The sequence below is a fragment of the Monodelphis domestica genome, chromosome 5, assembly GCF_027887165.1.
Source record: "Monodelphis domestica isolate mMonDom1 chromosome 5, mMonDom1.pri, whole genome shotgun sequence".
Taxonomy (NCBI): domain Eukaryota; kingdom Metazoa; phylum Chordata; class Mammalia; order Didelphimorphia; family Didelphidae; genus Monodelphis; species Monodelphis domestica.
In genome coordinates, this window is record NC_077231.1 from 147,309,070 (window position 1) to 147,331,113 (window position 22,044).

Sequence of the window (22,044 nt, forward strand, 5' to 3'; positions counted from 1 at the left end):
CTCTACTGCAAATATAAATAACATGGAAATAGGTTTAGACAATGATATATATGTATAATGCCATGGAACTGCTTGTCAGCTCTGGGAGGGGGAAGGGAAGAGGGGTTGGGATCATGACTCATGTAACCATGGAAAAACATTCTAAATAAATAAATAAATATTTTTTTAAAAGTCAGTGTTACTTAATGATAATTGCACATAGGTGCTCAATAAATATTTTTTAAAGGATAGATGGCTTAGAAATCCTAAAAATTTTTCTTTGTCTGAGAATCAAATGGATTCATGATCAAGATAAACATGTACGGTTGAAGAAAAGAAACTTTTTTCATTTGAAACTCAAAAAAAAACCCCAACATATGCTACATTGCATTCATTTTTTCATAGGGTGTTATATACCAATTTGGGAGCTCAGAGGGGAAGAGAAGGGAAGTAGTGTTGAAAATTAAACAGATGAGTAAATAATAAAAAGCTTCAGGAAGTAGTACAAAGTAAAATCAGCTGAATCAGAACTATAGTCATATCGAGTATAAGAAAAATATTTTAAAATAAAAACTTATAGTCTTGGAGATACGTTTTTGCATCTTTTTAAAAATTTATTTAGGGGGCAGCTGGGTAGCTCAGTGGATTGAGAGCCAGGCCTAGAGATGGGAGGTCCTAGGTTCAAATCTGGCCTCACAGACAGTTCCCCGCTGTGTGACCCTGGGCAGGTCACTTGATCCCCATTGCCAAGCCCTTTCTACTCTTCTGCCTTGGAACCAATATACAATATTGATTCCAAGATAAAAGATAAGGGTTTAAAAAAAGTATTTTATAGGAAGGGTCAATAATTTCCATTTATATTGCCAATTGAGCATATTTTTGGACCTTATTAACAGGCATATATAAGTATATGAACATATAATTCTTCTAAGTACATACATATAATTCTACTACCTATAATTAAATGTTACATATATTTTATTCTGAGACATACTTTACTTATTTATTTATTTATTCATTCATTAATTCATTCATTTACTTATTTATTTTTTTAAGAACCCTTACCTTATGACTTGGAGTCAATACTGGGTATTGGCTCCAATGCAGAAGAGTGGTAAAGGCTAGGCAATGGGAGTTAAGTGACTTGCCCAGGGTCACACAGCTAGGAAGTGGCTGAGGCCAGATTTGAACCTAGGACCTCCCATCTCTAGGCCTGACTCTCAATCCATTGAGCCACCCAGATACCCCCAACATACCCTTATTTTGAACATGAATTCTAAAATAAATAATAAAATATAAACAATGATTAGTTTAAAATAATTATAATATCTGAAATTGGAAAGACAATGGTGGTAAATGTAGGAAATGTCTACTTAAATGCTCATTATAAATTAAAGGTCTTCAGAAATATATTTTCAGTAATCTAAAGTTAGGAGGTAGCTAGATGGCTCATTAGATAAGAGGACTAGGCCTGGAGTGAGGAAGACCTGAATTCTAATTCTGTCTCAGAAATTTACTAGCTATGAGACCTCATAAAAATTCACTTAACCTCTGTTTGCCTAGGAGGCAAGTAGGTAGTTTATTGAATACAATCCTGGACCTGGAATCAGGAAAACCTGAGTTCAAATAAGATCTCAGACACTCAATTCCTGTGTGAGTCACTTAGCCTCTGGCTAATATCTCATTTAATCACTTAGCTTTAATCAAGGGGAGAAGGAAATAGCAAACCACTTCCTTATCTTTTCTAAGAAAACATCATGGATGGTATGGGCCCACAGGGTCACAAAGAGTCAAACACAAATGAAAAACAGCAGCAACAGCCACACACCCTGAAGTTATACAAAAATTATTATCTAAAGCAGGGGTCCCCAAACTGCAGCCCCTTGAGACCATTTATCCGGCCCCCATTGCACTTCTGGCCATTGGTCAGTGAGAGGAGCACTGTATGTGGTGGTGCCGCAAAGCATAACATTGCTCACATACAGTACTACTTCCGGTGACATAATCCTTTGCGTGGCGCCTTGTTCTAACAAGGAGCCGCGCAAAGGATTATGTGGCTGCACCAATGGAAGATGTCAGCATGGTGACCTGGGGGAGGGGATTCTGCACTGTGTATACTGCTGCCCGGTATAGTGGTGGCAGTGCTGGGCCTGTGCAAGGTGTGACAGGCTTGTGACAGCCAGCACTGCAACCTCTGCTATCCCAGACAGTGGTATATAGATTTGTTCATAGTTTTTGGCTTTTTTTTTTTTAATATAGACTAGCCCTCCAACAGTCTGAGGGACAGTGAACTGGCCCCCTGTGTAAAAAGTTTGGGAACCCCTGATCTAAAGACTATAGAGCAAACCAAGAACATTGACAGTGAACTGACATTTGATTTTACAATTCCTTTCTGTAAATGATTTTGGTTCTCAACTTCAAATTTCCCCTCCTTTCTCCCTTTTGTTTCTATTTAATATCTTCTATATGATATCATTTATCAGGGAGATTACTTTCTAAAAACCTATAATTTTGAGATACATGAATTTTGTATTGTTTTTACTTAACTTAGCTAAAGTCCCCATGAATCTACTGTCTTTCAAAACAAGGTGTAAAACTTGTTTTTCAAAAGGGTTTTCCTGGAATGATAAAGGAAATTTAATTCAGAAAGTTAGATAATTTAGAAAAGAATATTTTGACCAATAATCCATAATTTAGTTTATAAAATTCAACTAGAGAGAGGGATTAAAGGAAACCTCCATTTTCCATGCTAAAAAAGAAAATGGCCTCCTAAATAAAAAACAATGATAAAAGAATTCTGTTCAATGACTTTTCCACACTTTGGAAAAGATTTTTAACATCAGTCTAGAAATAGCTTTATATTGCCAGTTATTAGTGATTCCTCCCCTAAAAATATGCCTAAATATTATTTTATCATTTTAATTGCTTGTGATGAAAGGGTGTTGGCTATTGATTCATGGAAATCAGAAAAAAAAATTGCTATAAGATTTGTCTGAAATTCAGTAGAAAAATATTAAATAGGGCAAAAAAAATCCACACGTAGGCCTATAAATTTTTTAGATTTTTTCTTTAGTCTGAAGAAAGAGTTTTTATCATTAAAATAGGCTTTTTTAAGCTTTTAAATTATTTTAAATTTTAAGTTTTTTATGTTCAAAGATATTTTATTTTCCCTATTACATATAACAATTTTCAACATGCATTTCCCAAAATTACAAGATCCAAACTATCTCCCTCCTTTGCTTCCCTTTTTGAACCATTTGGAGATGGCAATCAATATGATTTGGTCCATACATGTATTGTCATTTAAAGCACATTTCCATATCAGCCATTGTTGTAAGAGCATACTCTTACTCAATCAAAACCTCAAAATAAAACCATAAATAAAATGATATGCAAGATAGCATACTTTGATCTGCATCCAACCCAACAATTCCTTATCTGAAGGGGATAGCATTCCCCAACATAAGTCCTTTAGAAATGTCCCAAATCATTGCATTGCTGAGAGTAGCTAAGTTTCAGTTGACAAACAGACAATATTGCTGTTACTGTGTACAGTGTTCTCCGACTCTGCTTATTTCATTTTGTACCAGTTCTTGCAGATCTTTTCAGTTTTTTTAAATTATCTTGCTTATTATTTCTTAAAGTACAATAATATTCCATCACCAACATGCACCACATTTTGTTCAGCCATTCCCTAGTTGATGGACATCCCCTTAATTTCCAATCTTTGCCAACACAAAAAGGGCTGCTATAAATATTTTTGTACAAGTTAAGTCCTTTTCCCATTTTGATTATCTCTTTGGGATACAGACCATTTCTGGAACAAAGAAGATATGCACAATTTGATGGCTCTTTTAGCATAGTTCCAAAATGCCCTCCAGAATGGTTGGATCAGTTCAATTCCACCAACAAAACATTAGTGTCCTGATTTTGCCACATCCCTTCCAACATTTATCACTTTCCTTTACTGTCATGTTGGGGAATCTGATAGATGTGAGGTGGTACCTCAGTGTTGTTTTAATTTGCATTTCTATAATCAAGAGTGATTTAGACTATTTTTTTCATATCATTATTGATAGCTTTGATTGCTTCATCTGAAAACTGTTTGTTCATATCCTTTGACCATGTCAATTGGGGAATGAATAAAACTTTTTAATTTAAAGTTTCAAGACTGATTTAATATACTCACATTATAAAGGTCACTTGTTTCTTCTTTCATTTTAGGTATCTCAAGTAGTAAAGACCAGACTTCACCTCTAAGCTGAAGTGGAATTCCTTTGTAAATTCTCCTATGGAACTGATTAAAAAGAAAAAAGATGAAATGTTCCAAAGTGCAAAAGTTTAGAATTTCTCCTAAATTTAGAATACAAAACTTTTTATTGGTTGATTATACTTTTAAAGAACATAAGATAATTAGTGTTATATTATATAGTCACGGACAGACCTTAAGACAAAAAGCCCCAGCAACACCTGGCAGAACACCAGGATTCTCTGTTCCTTAGACTGTCAACCTTGGACAAATGTATAACCTGACTGCATCCATTCCTGAGAATCACCCCTGCCACTCAGAGAGTGGAACTCCCCAGCTAATTCTTCTGTCATCAGGCTTCCCATTGCCACTTCTTCCCTCCACCCCCTTTCCTTCCTTTCTCCACTAAAGCTTTGCTATATTACCTTACTCTGGGTCCCATTGTCTCTTGGGTCAAACCTCTGTCAGTCAGACTGACAGTCACTTTGAAGATATGTATTATATTATCTCTACTTATTCTTTATAAATGGTTGGAGTGAGATTCTATCAGAAGGCCTATGTTACAAGAAACTTCTTCCAATGGATGACAAAAGTTGCTATATTAACTGAGACATTGCTTTATCTCCCTGAGACACCCTAGAAACCAAAAAGAGCCTGCATGCACATTTACGATATAGAAACTCATCACATATCAACATCCAACTATGCTTTTACATAGTTCTTCTAACTATTCCCAGAGATGCTTTAACTAGACAGAAAAATAAATCTACCCTTGTGTAGATTAATATGGCCATCATTAGTCATTGTAAATAGAATTACAAACTTTTAAGCTGGAAGGGATCTTAGAAGTCATCTTGTCCCACTATCTCATTTATAGATGATAAAACAGTCTCAGGGAGGTGGTGAATGATCACACAGCACACAAAGAAATCAATGGCAGAGCCTGTATTAAAAATCAGATTTTCTAACTTCTGTTCTATTGTTCTTTCAATTATATCCTGTTTCTTCTCCATCAGAAATATTATGCACATATTGTATTTCTCTATATTCTGTTATTTTTCATCAATGATAGCTCAGTTAATTCTACTACAGAAAATAAAATCTAGAAATACACAATATAATTTACCCCTTTCTTCATTTCCCTCTTCTAGCTCTTGGCCAGTTAACTCAGGAAAATCTCACTTTTTTTTTCTTCATTCTATTTGTGTACCAAAAAATGATCTTAATAACGAAGAGTAAGGACAGTCATGATGTGGTAGATTCTCTAACTGACCTCAAGTCAGGAAGACTTGGATTGAAATTTTCCCTATGACACATACTAGCTAACGGCAGCAAGTCACTGAATTGGTCCCTGTACCTTTCAGTACTCTTGGCAAAACTCCAAAGCCATATGTTACAGAACAGGTAAAGGAGTTCCAACTAGGAGAGTGCCTTATATCAATGAAAACACAAGTTCATCCTATCCCTATAATATTAGTACTTAATATGTATGAGAAACAAGAACCATCCTTTTGGAAATGAAATCTAACACACATTACTGTCAACTTCTATGCCCTTGCAATTGACCAGAAATTACTCTTCTTGAACCTCTGCAATCTCTTCATAAAATTTCTTCATAAATTAAACTTAAAAGCTTAAAACCATGCAATTAAACTCAAGTTTCAGTGAATTAAGTCACTGAATTGATAATATATAACATTTACTAATTCCAAAAGCATTTGTTAAGCACATACTATGTTGCAAATTAAGCAAAAATTCATATTTTTGAAAACAGTATCCTCACAGTTCTTATAAGGCTATAAGTCACAAAATACCACAGAATCTGAAAAGATTTAATGTCATGGATTTAGGGGGCAATGGACCAGCATCTTTAGTATGAATTGTTTACATATAAGAAGAAAATAGTAAATGGCATAAAGGATAGCAACAGGAAGACATAAAAAGGGTGGGCTAGTCACGTAGTGAGAATGGCGGATGAGTTCAATTGATATTTATAGACTGTCAAAAAATGATGATGATTGAGCAATTCTCCAGGTTACTCCCCTCATGCTGTCTTGCTGTCCTCCTAAGGAGTAGTTTTTCCATCCATGCCGTTCCACCTAGGAGGAAGGCTTCCACCTATTCTACCTCCTGGTCAGATTCAACATTACTTTCCAAATTAATAAATTTCTATTAAAAAAAAAAGATGATGTATATAACCCAGACTGAATTGTTTGCTAGCTCTGGGAGGGGGGGAACGAGACAGTTTGGAGCATATAATTTTGGGAAACTGATGTGGAAATTTATTATATGCAATTGGTAAAAATAATTAATTTTAAAAAATAATGATGATATGCCCACATCAAAGAAGGCACTGTACTCTATGAGCAAGGCATACCTGCAGTAGCACAAAGAAAATGTGAGCTGTACAAATCCAGAGATCACCATCCCAAATGTTCTAACAGGACTGCTTATACCCCAACTCTGGTAGAGCCTTCTGAATTTGTATTGGACTGATCAGCTACAGTTGAACATACCATAGCTTGATCCCAACATCCTGATATCATTGGTCCTCTTCAAAAATGAAGGAAGAACAACAAAATGACAACATACATTGTCTAGAGAAGGTCTCTTAGAATCCTGGGTAGACCTATTATGGAGATTTAGGGATAAATAAAAACAAGAAACACACAGGATAGGAAGGCATGGATGGACTTCTGAGTACCAACTTCAATGTAATTATATAGCCACAAAAAATCAAAGTTATTTCTATCACCATGATGCAAGGGTATCAATTAAACTGAGCAATTCTTTTAATAACTTATTTGAAAGAACTTCATCAAGCATCTAGAGCAAATAAATAATTTACTCTATTAAAATAAAATAAAAACCATACTTAATTCAGATAACACAAAAAACACCATTTCCTGACTTAGATTTAAAGTGACATATTTAAAGTGGAAAAAATGAGTTATTTTTCCAGGTGAGATTTTTTTCCCCTTAGACTTCCAAATTATGCCATCATGTGATCATCTTTCTTAGTCTTTTTTGGAGTAGTTAGAGGGAATGGTATACTACCTTGCTTCTCCCATCTTTACTGGTCTCTCCAGGTTTTATTTTCCTCAACTTTGCTGAAGTGCTTTATACTTGACTGAATATTTAAAGCTCTAACATAAGACAACTGTTGAATAGTGAAAACAAGGGAAAATTGCCATTTCCACAGAACTCTTCACTTATTGCTATACAAATAACAACTCACATTTATATGTATTTTAGAAAGTGCCCTCCTTATAATAACATTGTTTGACTAGACAGTAGAATTGTTATTCTCACTTCAGAAATGAGGTTTTGAAAAATGAAATAACTTTTCCAAAGTTATATAGATAATAACTATCTGCGGCAGAACTCAAATTCACATTTTCTGACTGTAAGACTAATTGATATTTTTATACCACCAAACAAATATCACTGCAGACGTGCTTTTGTTCACCACAAGGTTATACATGTCACTTTCAAACAATATGAATAGAAACTATTATTAAAATTTGTACTTTAAATTCTTAAATCTTCACTTTATAGTTAAGAAATCAGGAATCTCACTATATTATTATTGTGTGAATAAAGAGCTAGAAAGAAAAAATATCTCCCTTTCGGGAAGGGAAATATATGGCAACTTCTTTTCTTTAAAACACTTTGAAAACTAAAGTTTACAGAATGAATTAGAAGAGGTAATTCTTTTAGAAAGTACACCATGTTTCACACTAAATAGGCCCATATAGGCACCACCTAAAGCTACTATACTATCATTATAAAGAACAGTACTTTAAATTTATACATTAAAGAAGATACTTCTGTTAAAACCTTTCTTAATGGAGAATGCATTAGTCTAGTTGCTATTAGGTTGGGCTAATGGAGTCCATCTTTATAGCTAACAAAGATGTTTTCATAAATATATGTAAAGAAGAACATAGTCACATAATCCTATGAATATTATACCAGGTGGAATATGAAGTTATAAGTACAAATGTTAAATATGAACATTATCCTGTCCTTTTCTGGTCCTAGTACAATCATTTCACTGAGACAAAATGCTTGAAACCTGATAAACTTTATACCAATCATCTAAGACACAGCATAATTTCCATCAATTATATAGCCATAGAGGTTCTAATACTATGTTTCAAGTTAGATTCAATTCTGAATCTAGATTATGCTTAGCCATAACTGTGCCATGTACTTAAGATTGTTAACAATGACATATTAGCTTTGACTAGAGTGTTATCACAAGCAACTCTTTTGATTAAGCAGGTGAGATAAAAAAAAAATCTTCAAAATCTTGATATAACAAGTTAAAAAGAAGTAACTACTCTGAACTAAACCTTCATAAAATGTAGGAAAATACATAGAATGTTAGAAAATGGCAACAGACAAAACTCTGGGGGAGAAATAAAAAATAGGATAGGTCTTGTGAAGGATATAAACTTTTTGCATTAACCACAAATCTAAGAGAGGATTATAAATGGCAGCAGTTTCTACAGATGTCAAATGGAGCTAAAAAAGAGAAGAATATTCATATTTTAAAGATTTAAAAAAGATTTTTGCACACTGTAGCAAAGGTTAAACAAAACCCGAAACTTACAGATGGCAATCACTATCTGAATTGCCTTATTTTAACACAAAGATGAGCAATGTACCTCTACAGCAAAATGGCTTTTAGGAAAGAAATAGAAAATATGTTAACTATCCTTTGACCTTCACATCTTTTACCACATCTAATATTTAAATGAAATCTAACTAGATCAAAGGGGTTACCATTTGACATATTTATGCTTTTATGCTTTTGCAATACAAACAACTTTCACTTTGGGGGGTTCTAAGTTAAGGGAAATAGGAAAAGGAATAACCATTCACAGGGTGCTAGGCACACTACTTAGTGCTTTTTTGCAAATATTATCTTATTTGATGACAACAACACTGGAAGGTAAGTGACATTATGATTACCCTTTTTACAGATAGGGAAACCAAGACAAATAGTAATTAAGTGACTCAACAAGAGTCACACAGCTAAGTGTCAGAGGCCATATCCGGACTCAGGTCTTCTTGACTCTAGTGTCACTGCTCTATCCATTATGCTACCAGATGCCTTTAGAAATAACATCTTAATGGAAAAATTAGCCACAAAACTAAGAGAGCTGTGGTTTTATGAATTTGGAGGTTCCTTCTCCTCCCAATATTATGTGACAAAGCATCTCCCTGAAATCCAAAGTTGCTGGAAGCTTTCCTCTAGAATCTCTTGATATTTCATAGGCTCAATAGATCAATGATTTAGAGCTAGAAAAAAAAAATCTAGAGGTCATTTCTTTCCACTGTACTATAGTGCCTCAATTAGAATGCAAACACTAATGGAGCATGCAGAGACATCTATTGGTTATCACTCCTGCTACATCAATTCCTCCAATTTTTTTCTCAGAAATACAACTTTCTGCTGACATCCTTTATTTTGCTTTTTTCTACAGAATTCTTACTGGCAATATTTGTTTGCTTATTCACAACTCTATACCCCTCTTCAGTTGACCTATTCAATGTCATAACATCAATTTAAGAATGTTGATAAGACTTTTGATTCAGGCAGGAGTTTGGGTACTTTAAAAACTCTTCACAATTTCTCAGACAACTTTCTTCCTAGCATTCAACTCAGCCCAATTCATTGTCCACACAAAATGCCTTTTCCAAATTTTTTGTACAGTTATCCCTCCCACATCTTAGGGCTTAGGGGTGTGGCACATCTGCAATTTGGGAAATCCATATAAAAATTTTTGGCCTCCCTTTTATATCAGAAGAGAGGTCTGAATTTTATGAGGTGTTTACAGTATCTAATTATAAATTTTGTGGTAAGTATGCATTTCTGAATTTCTCTTTTTTTTTCTGTCATCTGCTAGCCTTCATATGTCATCACACTAAGGCTTCTTATGCCAACTCACAACATATGGAAACCACAATGGGAAAAGTCATGATGTGGAAGGAATAACTATCCTGTTGGACCAGATCTATAGTTTGTCCATCCAACTGTACATCATAGTCTGGGCAAAAAGCATTTTTCGTCCATCTAGAATTTCCTACATGGAGAGTTAGGTCAAACTTTTTTGAGTGACTATGGATCTCATTTAGGAGGTACTGTAGTGTTCCAGGGCTTGATATAATCAGCACACTTTTTTATTCAAACAGGAGTATTTAGAAATGACATTATGTCCATGTGATCCATTTTTCAACTGGGCATTCCTTGATACATCTTCCAAATTTATAGGTCCTCATCACATCTCACCTAAATTACTTCAATAGCCTACTAACTGATCTCCTTGCCTTAAGCTTCTCACCATTCTAATCTATTCTAGCTATTACTACCAAAATAAATTTTTTAAAGAACTCTTTGCAACTATCCTATTCAATCAACTCCAGTGACTTCCTATTGTTTCTATAATAAAATATAAAAGCCCATCACAACTCTACCCAATCTACCTTGACAGTTTCATTGGACATTATTACACCTTGTTCTTCACTCTGTGATTCAGTCTTCTTATTTCCTCTCTCATAGCATTCTTTCTTCCTCCTTTTTGTTTTTTCTTTGGCATGTGTAAAATATACTTCCTCCTTATGTTCACCTCATAGAATCCCTCTCTTCCTTTAAGAAGTTAAGATATCATCCTCTGGGTAAAGCCTCTTCTATTTTCCCAACTGTTAGTGCCCTCCTTCCCAAACTACTCTGTATTTAACTACTTTGTGTATATGTGTGTGTATGTATAAAACGAACACTTATTCAGCATGTATTTTTATATGTATTTATCTGCTCCATTAGAATTTAAACTCAATATGAGTAAGGATTGTTTCATCCTTTTTTCCCCTTATTTACCCAATGCCTGGCAAACAGCATGCATTTAATATATACGTACTGATGAATGGTTAACACCTATGGAAAGAATATTTTCACCAGTTTTCTGCCTTACTTCGAAAAAAGTCAAGTATATTTTTATTAACAAAAATAGGCAAGTATGAAAATATCCAAAACAATAGATATACCCACTTTCTATCATCTAAAAGATCTGAGAATTGGTGAACCATAAATGAACTGTACTCCATCAAGCCCCAGGAACCTTGACATTATCAATAAACTCATCATCCTGTGAGATTGCATCTGTCTTGTTATTCATATAACAAATGCACATTGCACCTCGCCATCCAAAAACGCGCCCAGACAGTTCCAGCATTTTACAACGTGAGTCGTCTTAGAGATCCATCTTATTTACAAACATTCCAGTCCTGCCTGGATGACAAGCTGTCTGCCAAGGGACCACTCACTGGAAGCTCAACCGAGAAATGGAACCAGTTCAGAGACACAGTGAAGGAAACATCAAAGGCAGTCCTAGGCCCAAAACAACGCAACCACCAGGACTGGTTCGACGAGAACAACACTGCTATTGAAGACCTATTGAGCAAAAAGAACAAAGCCTTTAGGGAGTGGCAAAATAAGCCAAACTCTGCTCCTAAAAAGGACAGATTCAAGTCTCTCCAAGCCACGGCGCAGCGTGAGATCAGGAAGATGCAAGACCGATGGTGGGAAAAAAAGGCAGAAGAAATCCAGAGGTTTGCTGATACAAAAAACTACAAACAATTTTTCAGTTCCCTCAAGATTGTCTATGGGCCATTAAAACACACCACCACTCCCTTGCTATCCTCTGACGGTGACACTCTCATAAAAGATAAAAAAAGGCATCAGCAACAGGGGGAAAGAACACTTCAGTCAGCTTCTCAACCGACCCTCTTCAGTCTACCAAAGCGCCCTTGAACAGATCCCCCAAAACCGTACCATTGAACAACTTGACATCCCTCCTTCAATAGAGGAAGTTCAAAAAGCCATTAAACAAATGAGTGCAGGCAAGGCACCTGGTAAAGACGGAATCCCAACCGAGGTGTACAAGGCCTTAAATGGAAAAGCGCTCCAGGCATTCCACATAGTGCTGAACAGCATATGGGAGGAGGAAGACATGCCCCCAGAACTCAGAGATGCCTCCATCGTAGCCCTATACAAGAACAAAGGCTCACGAGCAGCCTGTGACAACTACAGAGGCATCTCACTACTCTCCACTGCTGGAAAGATCCTCGTCCGTGTTATACTCAACAGACTCCTGTCATCTGTTTCAGAGCAGAACCTGACTGAATCACAATGTGGCTTCCAACCAGATTGCAGCACCATCGACATGGTCTTCACGGTAAGGCAAATGCAGGAAAAATGCCTTGAGCAGAACCTGAGTCTCTACATTGTCTTCATAGACCTGACAAAGGCATTCGACACAGTGAACAGGGACACATTATGGGTGATCCTCAGCAAGCTTGGTTGCCCAAGCAAAATTCGTCAAACTGATCCAGCTCTTTCATGTCGACATGACAGGGGAAGTCCTATCTAGTGGAGAGACTTCCGATCACTTCAACATCTCCAGTGGCGTGAAACAAGGCTGGGTCCTCACTCCGGTACTATTCAACCTATACTTCACCCAAGTATTACAACATGCTGTGATGGATCTAGACCTGGGCGTCTACATCAAATACCAACTAGATGGCTCACTATTTGACCTTTGCTGCCTGACTGCAAAAACAAAGACAACAGAGAGACTCATCCTGGAAGCTCTCTTTGCAGATGACTGTGCTCTCATGGCCCACCAAGAAAATCATCTTCAAACCATTGTGGACAGGTTCTCTACCGCAACAAAACTGTTTGGCCTAACTATCAGCCTCAGCAAAACAGAGGTGCTGTTCCAACCTGCACCAGGGAGGCCAACTAACCAGCTATGCATTATAATCAATGGCATGCAGCTTTCTAACGTCAACACTTTCAAGTACCTGGGCAGCACCATTGCCAACGACGGGTCCCTAGACCACGAGATTAATGCCAGGATCCAAAAGGCCAGCCAGGCACTCAGGCGGCTACACTCCAAAGTCCTCCAACACAGAGGTGTAAGCACTGCGACGAAGCTCAAAGTGTATAATGCAGTGGTCCTCAGCTTGCTTCTGTACGGTTGCGAGACATGGACATTGTACCGGAAGCACATGAAACAGCTGGAGCAATTCCACCAACACTCCCTCCAGTTAATCATGAGGATCCGATGGCAGGACCAAATCACCAATCAGGAAGTCCTCGACAGAGCCAGCTCCACCAGCATCAAAGTCATGGTCCTCAAAACCCAGCTACAATGGTCTGGACACGTCATCCGCATGGACCCACAGCGAACACCAAGACAGGTATTCTATGGTGAACCGTCAGCTGGACTCGGGAAACAAGGCCGACCAAAGAAAAGATTCAAGGATCAGCTAAAGTCCAACTTGAAGTGGGCTGGCATTATACCAAAGCAACTAGAACTCGCTGCCTCTGACAGAAGCAGCTGGCAAACCCACATTAACCATGCCCCCACCACCTTTGAAGATGAGCGAAGTCGACGTCTTGCCGCTGCGCGTGAACTCCGACACCAGGCCACAACCGCACCTCCCTTAACAACTGGCGTCCCATGCCCCATGTGCCACAAACTCTGCGCCTCAGCCTTTGGACTCCAAAGCCACATGAGGGTACACCGTAGAAGAAACTGCACAAAGAGAATAGTCATTCTCGATCACCGAGAGACTACCACTACTACTACTATCAGTATTCTCAGTCTCCTATGTCCCTCTGAAAAGAGGGCTAGAGGGCAGAGCAAAGAGCTCCTTCCACAGCCTACATTTAAAAAGGGCTAACAGGCCAGTCATTTCTTCATTTCCCACCGGTCACTTTCCTTAGGACTGGCCTCTATCAGGCCATTTTAACCCTGTCCCAGTCCCTTCCAGTTGCCTTTTACATACTGTTCTCTTCCATTAAACTATAAGCTCCTTGAAGGTAGAAAATGTCTTTTTTGTATTTATATTTCTAGCACTTAGCACAATGTCTGGTACAAAGCAAGTGATGCACAAATGTTTACTGATTGACAAATGACAGGCATCTTTGATGAAGGAATTTGAAGGAATATGAAGAAAGAATAAAAATGATATTCTATAACAGACAACATCATACAGGAATACAAGTGAACGAAAAGCATAGAGACTATGAAAGGAAACCTGTGCTTGTGATTTTTTCACTATAAAAAAGCATCTCATTAATTAGAGCATAATATTGTCCTAAAGGACCTTTTCAAATGAGATATTTCCTGCATATGTTTTAATAGTGTATAAGATATCCCTTTTTAAAAAACTCTTACTTTTTAATCTTATTTTCAATTCTAAAACAGAAGAGTGGCAAAGGCTAGGCAATAGTGACTTGCCCAGGGTCACACAATTAGGAAATATTCGAGACTAGATTTGTACCCATGTCCTCCTGATTCTAGGCCTGGCCCTCTTATGCATTGTGCAACCTAGATGCCCCTCCTATAAGATATCTTGGGAGATATAAAATCAGGAAACACTTTAGTGACCCCTTGTTTAGCCATATCAGATATATGGACCTCACTTCCAATGAAGAGGAAATTAATGCAATTATTAAAAACTACTTTGCCCAACTATATGGCAATAAATATACCAACCTAGGTGATATGGATGAATATTTACAAAAATATAAATTGCCTAGACTAACAGAAGAAATAGAATTCTTAAATAATCCCATATCAGAAAATGAAATTGAACAGGCCATAAAAGAACTCCCTAAGAAAAAAATTCCCAGGACACGATGGATTCACAAGTGAATTCTATCAAACATTCAAAGAACAGCTAACCCCAATACTATACAAACTATTTGACATAATAAGCAAAGAGGGAGTTCTACCAAATTCCTTTTATGACACAAACATGGTACTGATTCCAAAGCCAGGCAGGCCAAAAACAGAAAGAAAATTATAGACCAATCTCCCTAATGAATATAGATGCAAAAATCTTAAATAGGATACTAGCAAAAAGACTGCAGCAAGTGATCAGAAGAGTCATTTACCATGATCAGGTAAGATTCATACCAGGAATGCAAGGATGGTTCAATATTAGGAAAACCATCCACATAATTGACCATATCAACAAGCAAACCGACAAAAATCACATGATTATTTCAATACACGCAGAAAAAGCCTTTGATAAAATACAATACCCATTCCTATTAAAAACACTAGAAAGCATAGGAATAGAAGGGTCGTTCCTAAAAATAATAAACAGTATATATATCTAAAACCATCAACTAATATTATCTGCAATGGGGATAAACTAGATGCATTCCCAATAAGATCAGGAGTGAAACAAGGATGCCCATTATCACCTCTATTATTTAACATTGTACTAGAAACACTAGCAGTAGCAATTAGAGAAGAAAAAGAAATTGAAGGCATTAAAATAGGCAAGGAGGAGACCAAGTTATCACTCTTTGTGGATGTCATGATGGTCTACTTAAAGAATCCTACAGATTCAACCAAAAAGCTAATCAAAATAATCAACAATTTTAGCAAAGTTGCAGGATACAAAATAAACCCACATAAGTCATCAGCATTTCTATATATTTCCATCACAGCTCAGCAGCAAAAACTAGAAAGAGAAATCCCATTCAAAATCACCTTAGAGGGGCGGAGTCAAGATGGCGGCTTACCAAGCAGCAAAAGTTCAGACCTCGTGGAAGACCCTTCCTTACTGATACAGACTGAATGCTCCTAGGGCACTGAAATTCAAGCTAAACAACAGTACAGAAGCTGGGAACCCTCCTTCTGGACTCAAATCAAAAGGTATGCCCCCCAAAAGCCAGAATCCGAGAATACTCAGGGCTAAGGGGAAGGCAGAGCGAAGGTCCCAGGACCCAGGACCCCACAACCCAGAGGGCTGAGCCCCTAGCAGCAGCATGAACCTCTGAGTGGGCAAAGGTGCTGGTTTAGAGGGTCTACCTTATGAGCAGCGGGGCGCCGGGCTCGGAGCATCCAGCTTGGACAGCGGGGAGGAAGCCAGGGAGAGACGGGGCTGTGGATGGGTCTCTCCATCGGGCTCCAGTCTCACTATGCCTCAGGGCACATCCAGACCAATCGGGTTGAACCTAATTCCATCAGAACTCCTCAGAGTTTAGGGAGGCGGGCAAAGGTACTTGTGGACAGCGGAGAAGCAGCTGGAGAGAACTGGAGAGAGCTTGGGCGGTCCAGCCTTCCAGGAGTCTTCAGAGCCTCAAGAGCTTCATATCACATACAGCCCGACCCAGTTGAACTCAATCCAATCAAAACCCCCAGAGGACAGGGAAGCTAACATTCCTCCCCTAGAGACTGTACCAAGAGATCTGACAAAGCTCCAAGAGGGGAGACTGACAGCCCCAAAACCAAAACAAAATGAGAGGAGCAAGAGCACAGCCAAATACGGGGAGCAAAGAAGGGGTAAACTTGAGCAAACAACAGAAAAAGAAGAAAGAAATTACAATAGACAGCTTCTGCACAGGTAATGAGCAAAGAGCGAATGAAACAGAGGGGGAGGGATCAGCAAAGGAAAAATCAGAAATCCCAGCGAATTGGATAAGGCTTTGGAAGAACTCAAAACACAATTAAGAGAGGCTGAAGACAATTGGGAAAAGAACTTAAAAACTAAGATAAGTCATCTGGAAACAGAAAATACTGTCTTGAAAGCCAAAATCAATCAGCTGGAAAATGAGGCAAAGGAGATGAAAGATGAGGCAAAGCAGATGAAAGATGAGCTGAAGAAGATGAAAGATGACCTCCAAAGAAAATCTGTCCAAAAGGAAAAGGACGACCAAAAAACTAAGGATGAAATCCAGTCTTTAAGAACCAGAATACAACAACTAGAATCATGTGACCTCACAAGGCAGCAGGACACTATAAAACAAAACCAAAAGAATGAAAAAATTGAGGAAAATATGAAGCATCTCATTCACAAAACAGAGGATTTAGAAAATCGTTCGAGGAGAAACAATTTAAGAATTATTGGCCTACCAGAAGACCATGGCAAAAGAAAAAGCCTGGACATTATATTACAGGAAATTATTGAAGAAAACTGCCCCGAAATCCTTGAACAAGAGGGAAAAGTGGAGATTGATAGAATCCACAGATCACCTCCTGTACTTAATCCCCAACTGACAACACCCAGGAATGTTATAGACAAATTCAAGAACTATCAGACCAAAGAAAAGATATTACAAACTGCAAAGAAGAAGTCATTCAGATACCAAGGACCCACAGTGAGGATAACTCAGGATCTGGCTGCATCCACACTGAAAACAAGAAAGGCATGGAATACTATATTCCGGAAAGCAAGGGAACTAGGTCTACAACCAAGAATCAACTACCCAGCAAAACTGACTATATTCTTTCAGGGGATAGTATGGTCATTCAACAAAATAGAAGAATTTCAAGAATTCGTAAAGAAAAGACCAGACCTGAACAGAAAATTTGATGTCCAAGCACAGAACTCAAGAGAATCATCAAAAGGTAATTAAAAAAGAGGGAAAAAAGAAAAACAAAAAAAAATTTTTAAGAGACTCAATAAGTTAAAATGATATGTATCCCTATAAGAAAAGAGGACATTGGTAACTCTTAAAAGCTGTTATTACCTGGGCAGCAAAAAGAAGTATACTTAGAGGGAACAGCAACAAACTGTATAGGATGAAAGCACAAGACATAAATAGGTATATAGATATATGCATACAAAAATACATATTAATGAGTATGCATATATATATATATACATATATATATATAACTAGAGCTTAAAAATAGGTTAATATTAAAAGAAATGGGGGACTTCTGGTTAAGATGGCGGCTTAGAGAAAGCTAAAGCTCAGATCTCCTGAAAACCCTTCCCGACCGATCTCAAACGATAAGCTCCTAAGGCGCCGAAATTCAAAACGATCAACAGCACAGACCCTGGGAACCCTCCTCCTGGACCTGGACCCGGTTCAAAAGGTACGGCTCCCCTTAAAAGCCAGAACCCGAGATCACTCGGACCTCAGGGGTAGGAGTGCAGAGTCCAAGGCTCCCGGAAGCCGCAGCCCGGCCGGGCTCAGAGAGCAGAACCCTCAGGGCCTTCTACAGTCCCGGTGAAAGTTACTGCCTGGGGCTTCCGCTGCAGAGAGCTGGTCAAAACAACAGCAACCCTCAGGGCGGGCAAGACAGCCTCACGGGCTGGATCCTGCTATCCAAGTCTCAGTGAAAGTCCTTGCCCGGAGCTTGGGAAAGCTGTAGCCCATCCCCCCGCAGGCCGACGAAACAGCCTCACGGCCAGCGATTCTGAAGGCAACTTCCGGAAAGCGAGCCGGGGGGAGAGTGTGGCCTCGTGGTCCGACCCTTCCATTCCAGTTCCAGTGAGGCATATTCAGTTTAACCCAGGGAAAGCCCATAGAACTATCTGCCCAGGACTAAAGCCTCTGAACACCAGAAAGAGACAAGAAAAACTAATCCTCCACATTCAGAAATGGCAAACTCCACAGAACCACAGAAGCCCCAAAATACCAAGAAAAATAAGAAGAAAGGGGCGACTTTGGACACATTCTATGGAGCCAAAATACAAAATACAGAGCAGACAGAAGATAATATAAAAGAAAATGCTCCAAAACCTTCCAAAGGAAATGGAAACTCTCCACAAACCTATGAAGAATTTGAATCAGAAATGACCAAAAAGATGGAAGCCTTCTGGGAGGAAAAGTTGGAAATAATGCAAAAGAAATTCACGCATCTACAAAACCAGTTTGACCAAACTGTAAAAGAAAACCAGGCTTTAAAGGCCAGAATCAGGCAGCTGGAAGACAACGATCGTGTAAAAGAGCAAGAATCAATAAAGCAAAGCCAAAATACCAAGAAATTAGAAGAGAACATAAAATATCTCACCGACAAGGTGATAGATCTGGAAAATAGGGGGAGAAGGGATAATTTAAGAATAATTGGACTCCCAGATAAGCCAGAAATAAACACCAAACTGGACATGGTGATACAAGATATAATCAAAGAAAATTGCCCAGAGATTCTAGAACAAGGGGGCAATACAGCCACTGACAGAGCTCACAGAACACCTTCTACACTAAACCCCCAAAAGACAACTCCCAGGAATGTAATTGCCAAATTCCAAAGCTATCAAACAAAAGAAAAAATCCTACAGGAAGCCAGAAAAAGACAATTTAGATATAAAGGAATGCCAATCAGGGTCACACAAGACCTTGCAAGTTCTACTCTGAATGATCGTAAGGCATGGAACATGATCTTCAGAAAGGCAAGAGAGCTGGGTCTCCAACCAAGAATCAGCTACCCAGCAAAACTGACTATATACTTCCAAGGGAAAGTATGGGCATTCAACAAAATAGAAGACTTCCAACTTTTTGCAAAGAAAAGACCAGAGCTCTGTGGAAAGTTTGATACCGAAAATCAAAGAGCAAGGAATACCTGAAAAGGTAAATATTAAGGAAAGGGGAAAATGTTATCTTCTTCTTTTACTCAAACTCTCTTCTATAAGGACTACATTTATATCAACCTATGTATACTAACATGTGGGGAAAATGTAATGTATAAATAGGGGGTAAAGAAAGACCAAATAGAATAATCATTCTCACACAAAGATTCACATGGGAAGGGGAGGGGAAGAAAACTCCTATAAGAAGGAGAGGAAGAGAGGGGGGGGGGGTTACTTAAACCTCAATCTCAGGGAAATCAGCTCTGAGAGGGAAAAACATCCAGATCCATTGGGATCTTGAATTCTATCTTACCCAACAAGGGTAAGGAGAAGGGAAAACCAAGGGGGGGAGGGGGAGAGGGAGAACAAAAAGGGAGGGAAAGAGAGGGGGGAGGGGGAGGGAACAAAAAGGGAGGGACTAAAAAGGGAAACATCAAGGGAGGGGACAAGGGGGACTGTTTCAAAGTAAATCACTGGACTAAAAGGTAGAGCCGAAGAAGAAAAGGTTAGAATTAGGGAAGGCAATCAAAATGCCAGGGAGTCCACAAATGACAATCATAACTTTGAACGTGAATGGGATGAACTCACCCATAAAACGTAGACGAATAGCAGAATGGATTAGAATCCAAAACCCTACCATATGTTGTCTTCAAGAAACACACATGAGGCGGGTTGACACCCACAAGGTCAGAATTAAAGGATGGAGTAAGACCTTCTGGGCCTCAACTGATAGAAAGAAGGCAGGAGTGGTAATCATGATATCTGATAAAGCCAATGCAAAAATAGACCTGATCAAAAGGGATAGGGAAGGTAATTATATTTTGTTAAAAGGGACTATAGACAATGAGGAAATATCATTAATCAATATGTATGCACCAAATAATATAGCACCCAAATTTCTAATGGAGAAACTAGGAGAATTGAAGGAAGAAATAGACAATAAAACCATACTAGTGGGAGACTTAAACCAACCATTATCAAATTTAGATAAATCAAATAAAAAAATAAATAAGAAAGAGGTAAAAGAAGTGAATGAAATCTTAGAAAAATTAGAATTAATAGACATATGGAGAAAAATAAATAGGGATAAAAAGGAATACACCTTCTTCTCAGCACCACATGGCACATTCACAAAAATTGACCATACATTAGGTCACAGAAACATAGCACACAAATGCAGAAAAGCAGAAATAATGAATGCAGCCTTCTCAGATCACAAGGCAATAAAAATAATGATTAGTAATGGTACATGGAAAACCAAATCTAAAACCAATTGGAAATTAAACAATATGATACTCCAAAACCGTTTAGTTAAAGAAGAAATCATAGAAACAATTAATAATTTCATCGAGGAAAATGACAATGGCGAAACATCCTTCCAAACCTTTTGGGATGCAGCCAAAGCGGTAATCAGAGGTAAATTCATATCCCTGAATGCTTATATTAACAAACAAGGGAGAGCAGAGATCAATCAATTGGAAATGCAAATGAAAAAACTGGAAAGCGATCAAATTAAAAACCCCCAGCAGAAAACCAAATTAGAAATCCTAAAAATTAAGGGAGAAATTAATAAAATCGAAAGTGATAGAACTATTGATTTAATAAATGAGACAAGAAGCTGGTACTTTGAAAAAACAAACAAAATAGACAAGGTACTGGTCAATCTAGTTAAAAAAAGGAAGGAAGAAAAGCAAATTCACAGCATTAAAGATGAAAAGGGGGACAGCACCTCCAATGAGGAGGAAATTAAGGCAATCATTAGAAATTACTTTGCCCAATTATATGGCAATAAATACACCAATTTAGGAGAAATGGATGAATATATACAAAAATACAAACTGCCTAGACTAACAGAAGAGGAAATAGAATTCCTAAATAATCCCATATCAGAAATTGAAATCCAACAAGCCATCAAAGAACTTCCTAAGAAAAAGTCCCCAGGGCCTGATGGATTCACCTGTGAATTCTATCAAACATTCAGAGAACAGTTAATCCCAATACTATACAAATTATTTGACATAATAAGCAAAGAGGGAGTTCTACCAAACTCCTTTTACGACACAAACATGGTACTGATTCCAAAACCAGGCAGGTCAAAAACAGAGAAAGAAAACTATAGGCCAATCTCCCTAATGAATATAGATGCAAAAATCTTAAATAGGATACTAGCAAAAAGACTCCAGCAAGTGATCAGAAGGATCATTCACCATGATCAAGTAGGATTCATACCAGGGATGCAGGGCTGGTTCAACATTAGGAAAACCATCCACATAATTGGCCATATTAACAAGCAAACTGACAAAAATCACATGATTATCTCAATAGATCCAGAAAAAGCCTTTGATAAAATACAACACCCATTCCTATTGAAAACACTAGAAAGTATAGAAATAGAAGGGCCTTTCCTAAAAATAATAAACAGT

General features: G+C 37.8%; 1 protein-coding gene across 5 annotated transcripts in view; it reads right to left on the reverse strand.

Annotated features, from left to right (window-relative positions):
* USP6NL (USP6 N-terminal like) overlaps nt 1-22,044 on the reverse strand; it is a 188,410-nt gene that overhangs the window by 30,186 nt on the left and 136,180 nt on the right. For all 5 annotated transcript variants that reach the window (XM_007503947.3, XM_056799438.1, XM_016425389.2 and 2 more), the window contains one exon: nt 4,169-4,276. In XM_007503947.3, coding sequence (XP_007504009.1) covers nt 4,169-4,276 — 108 coding nt within the window. The remainder of the gene's footprint in view (nt 1-4,168; nt 4,277-22,044) is intronic.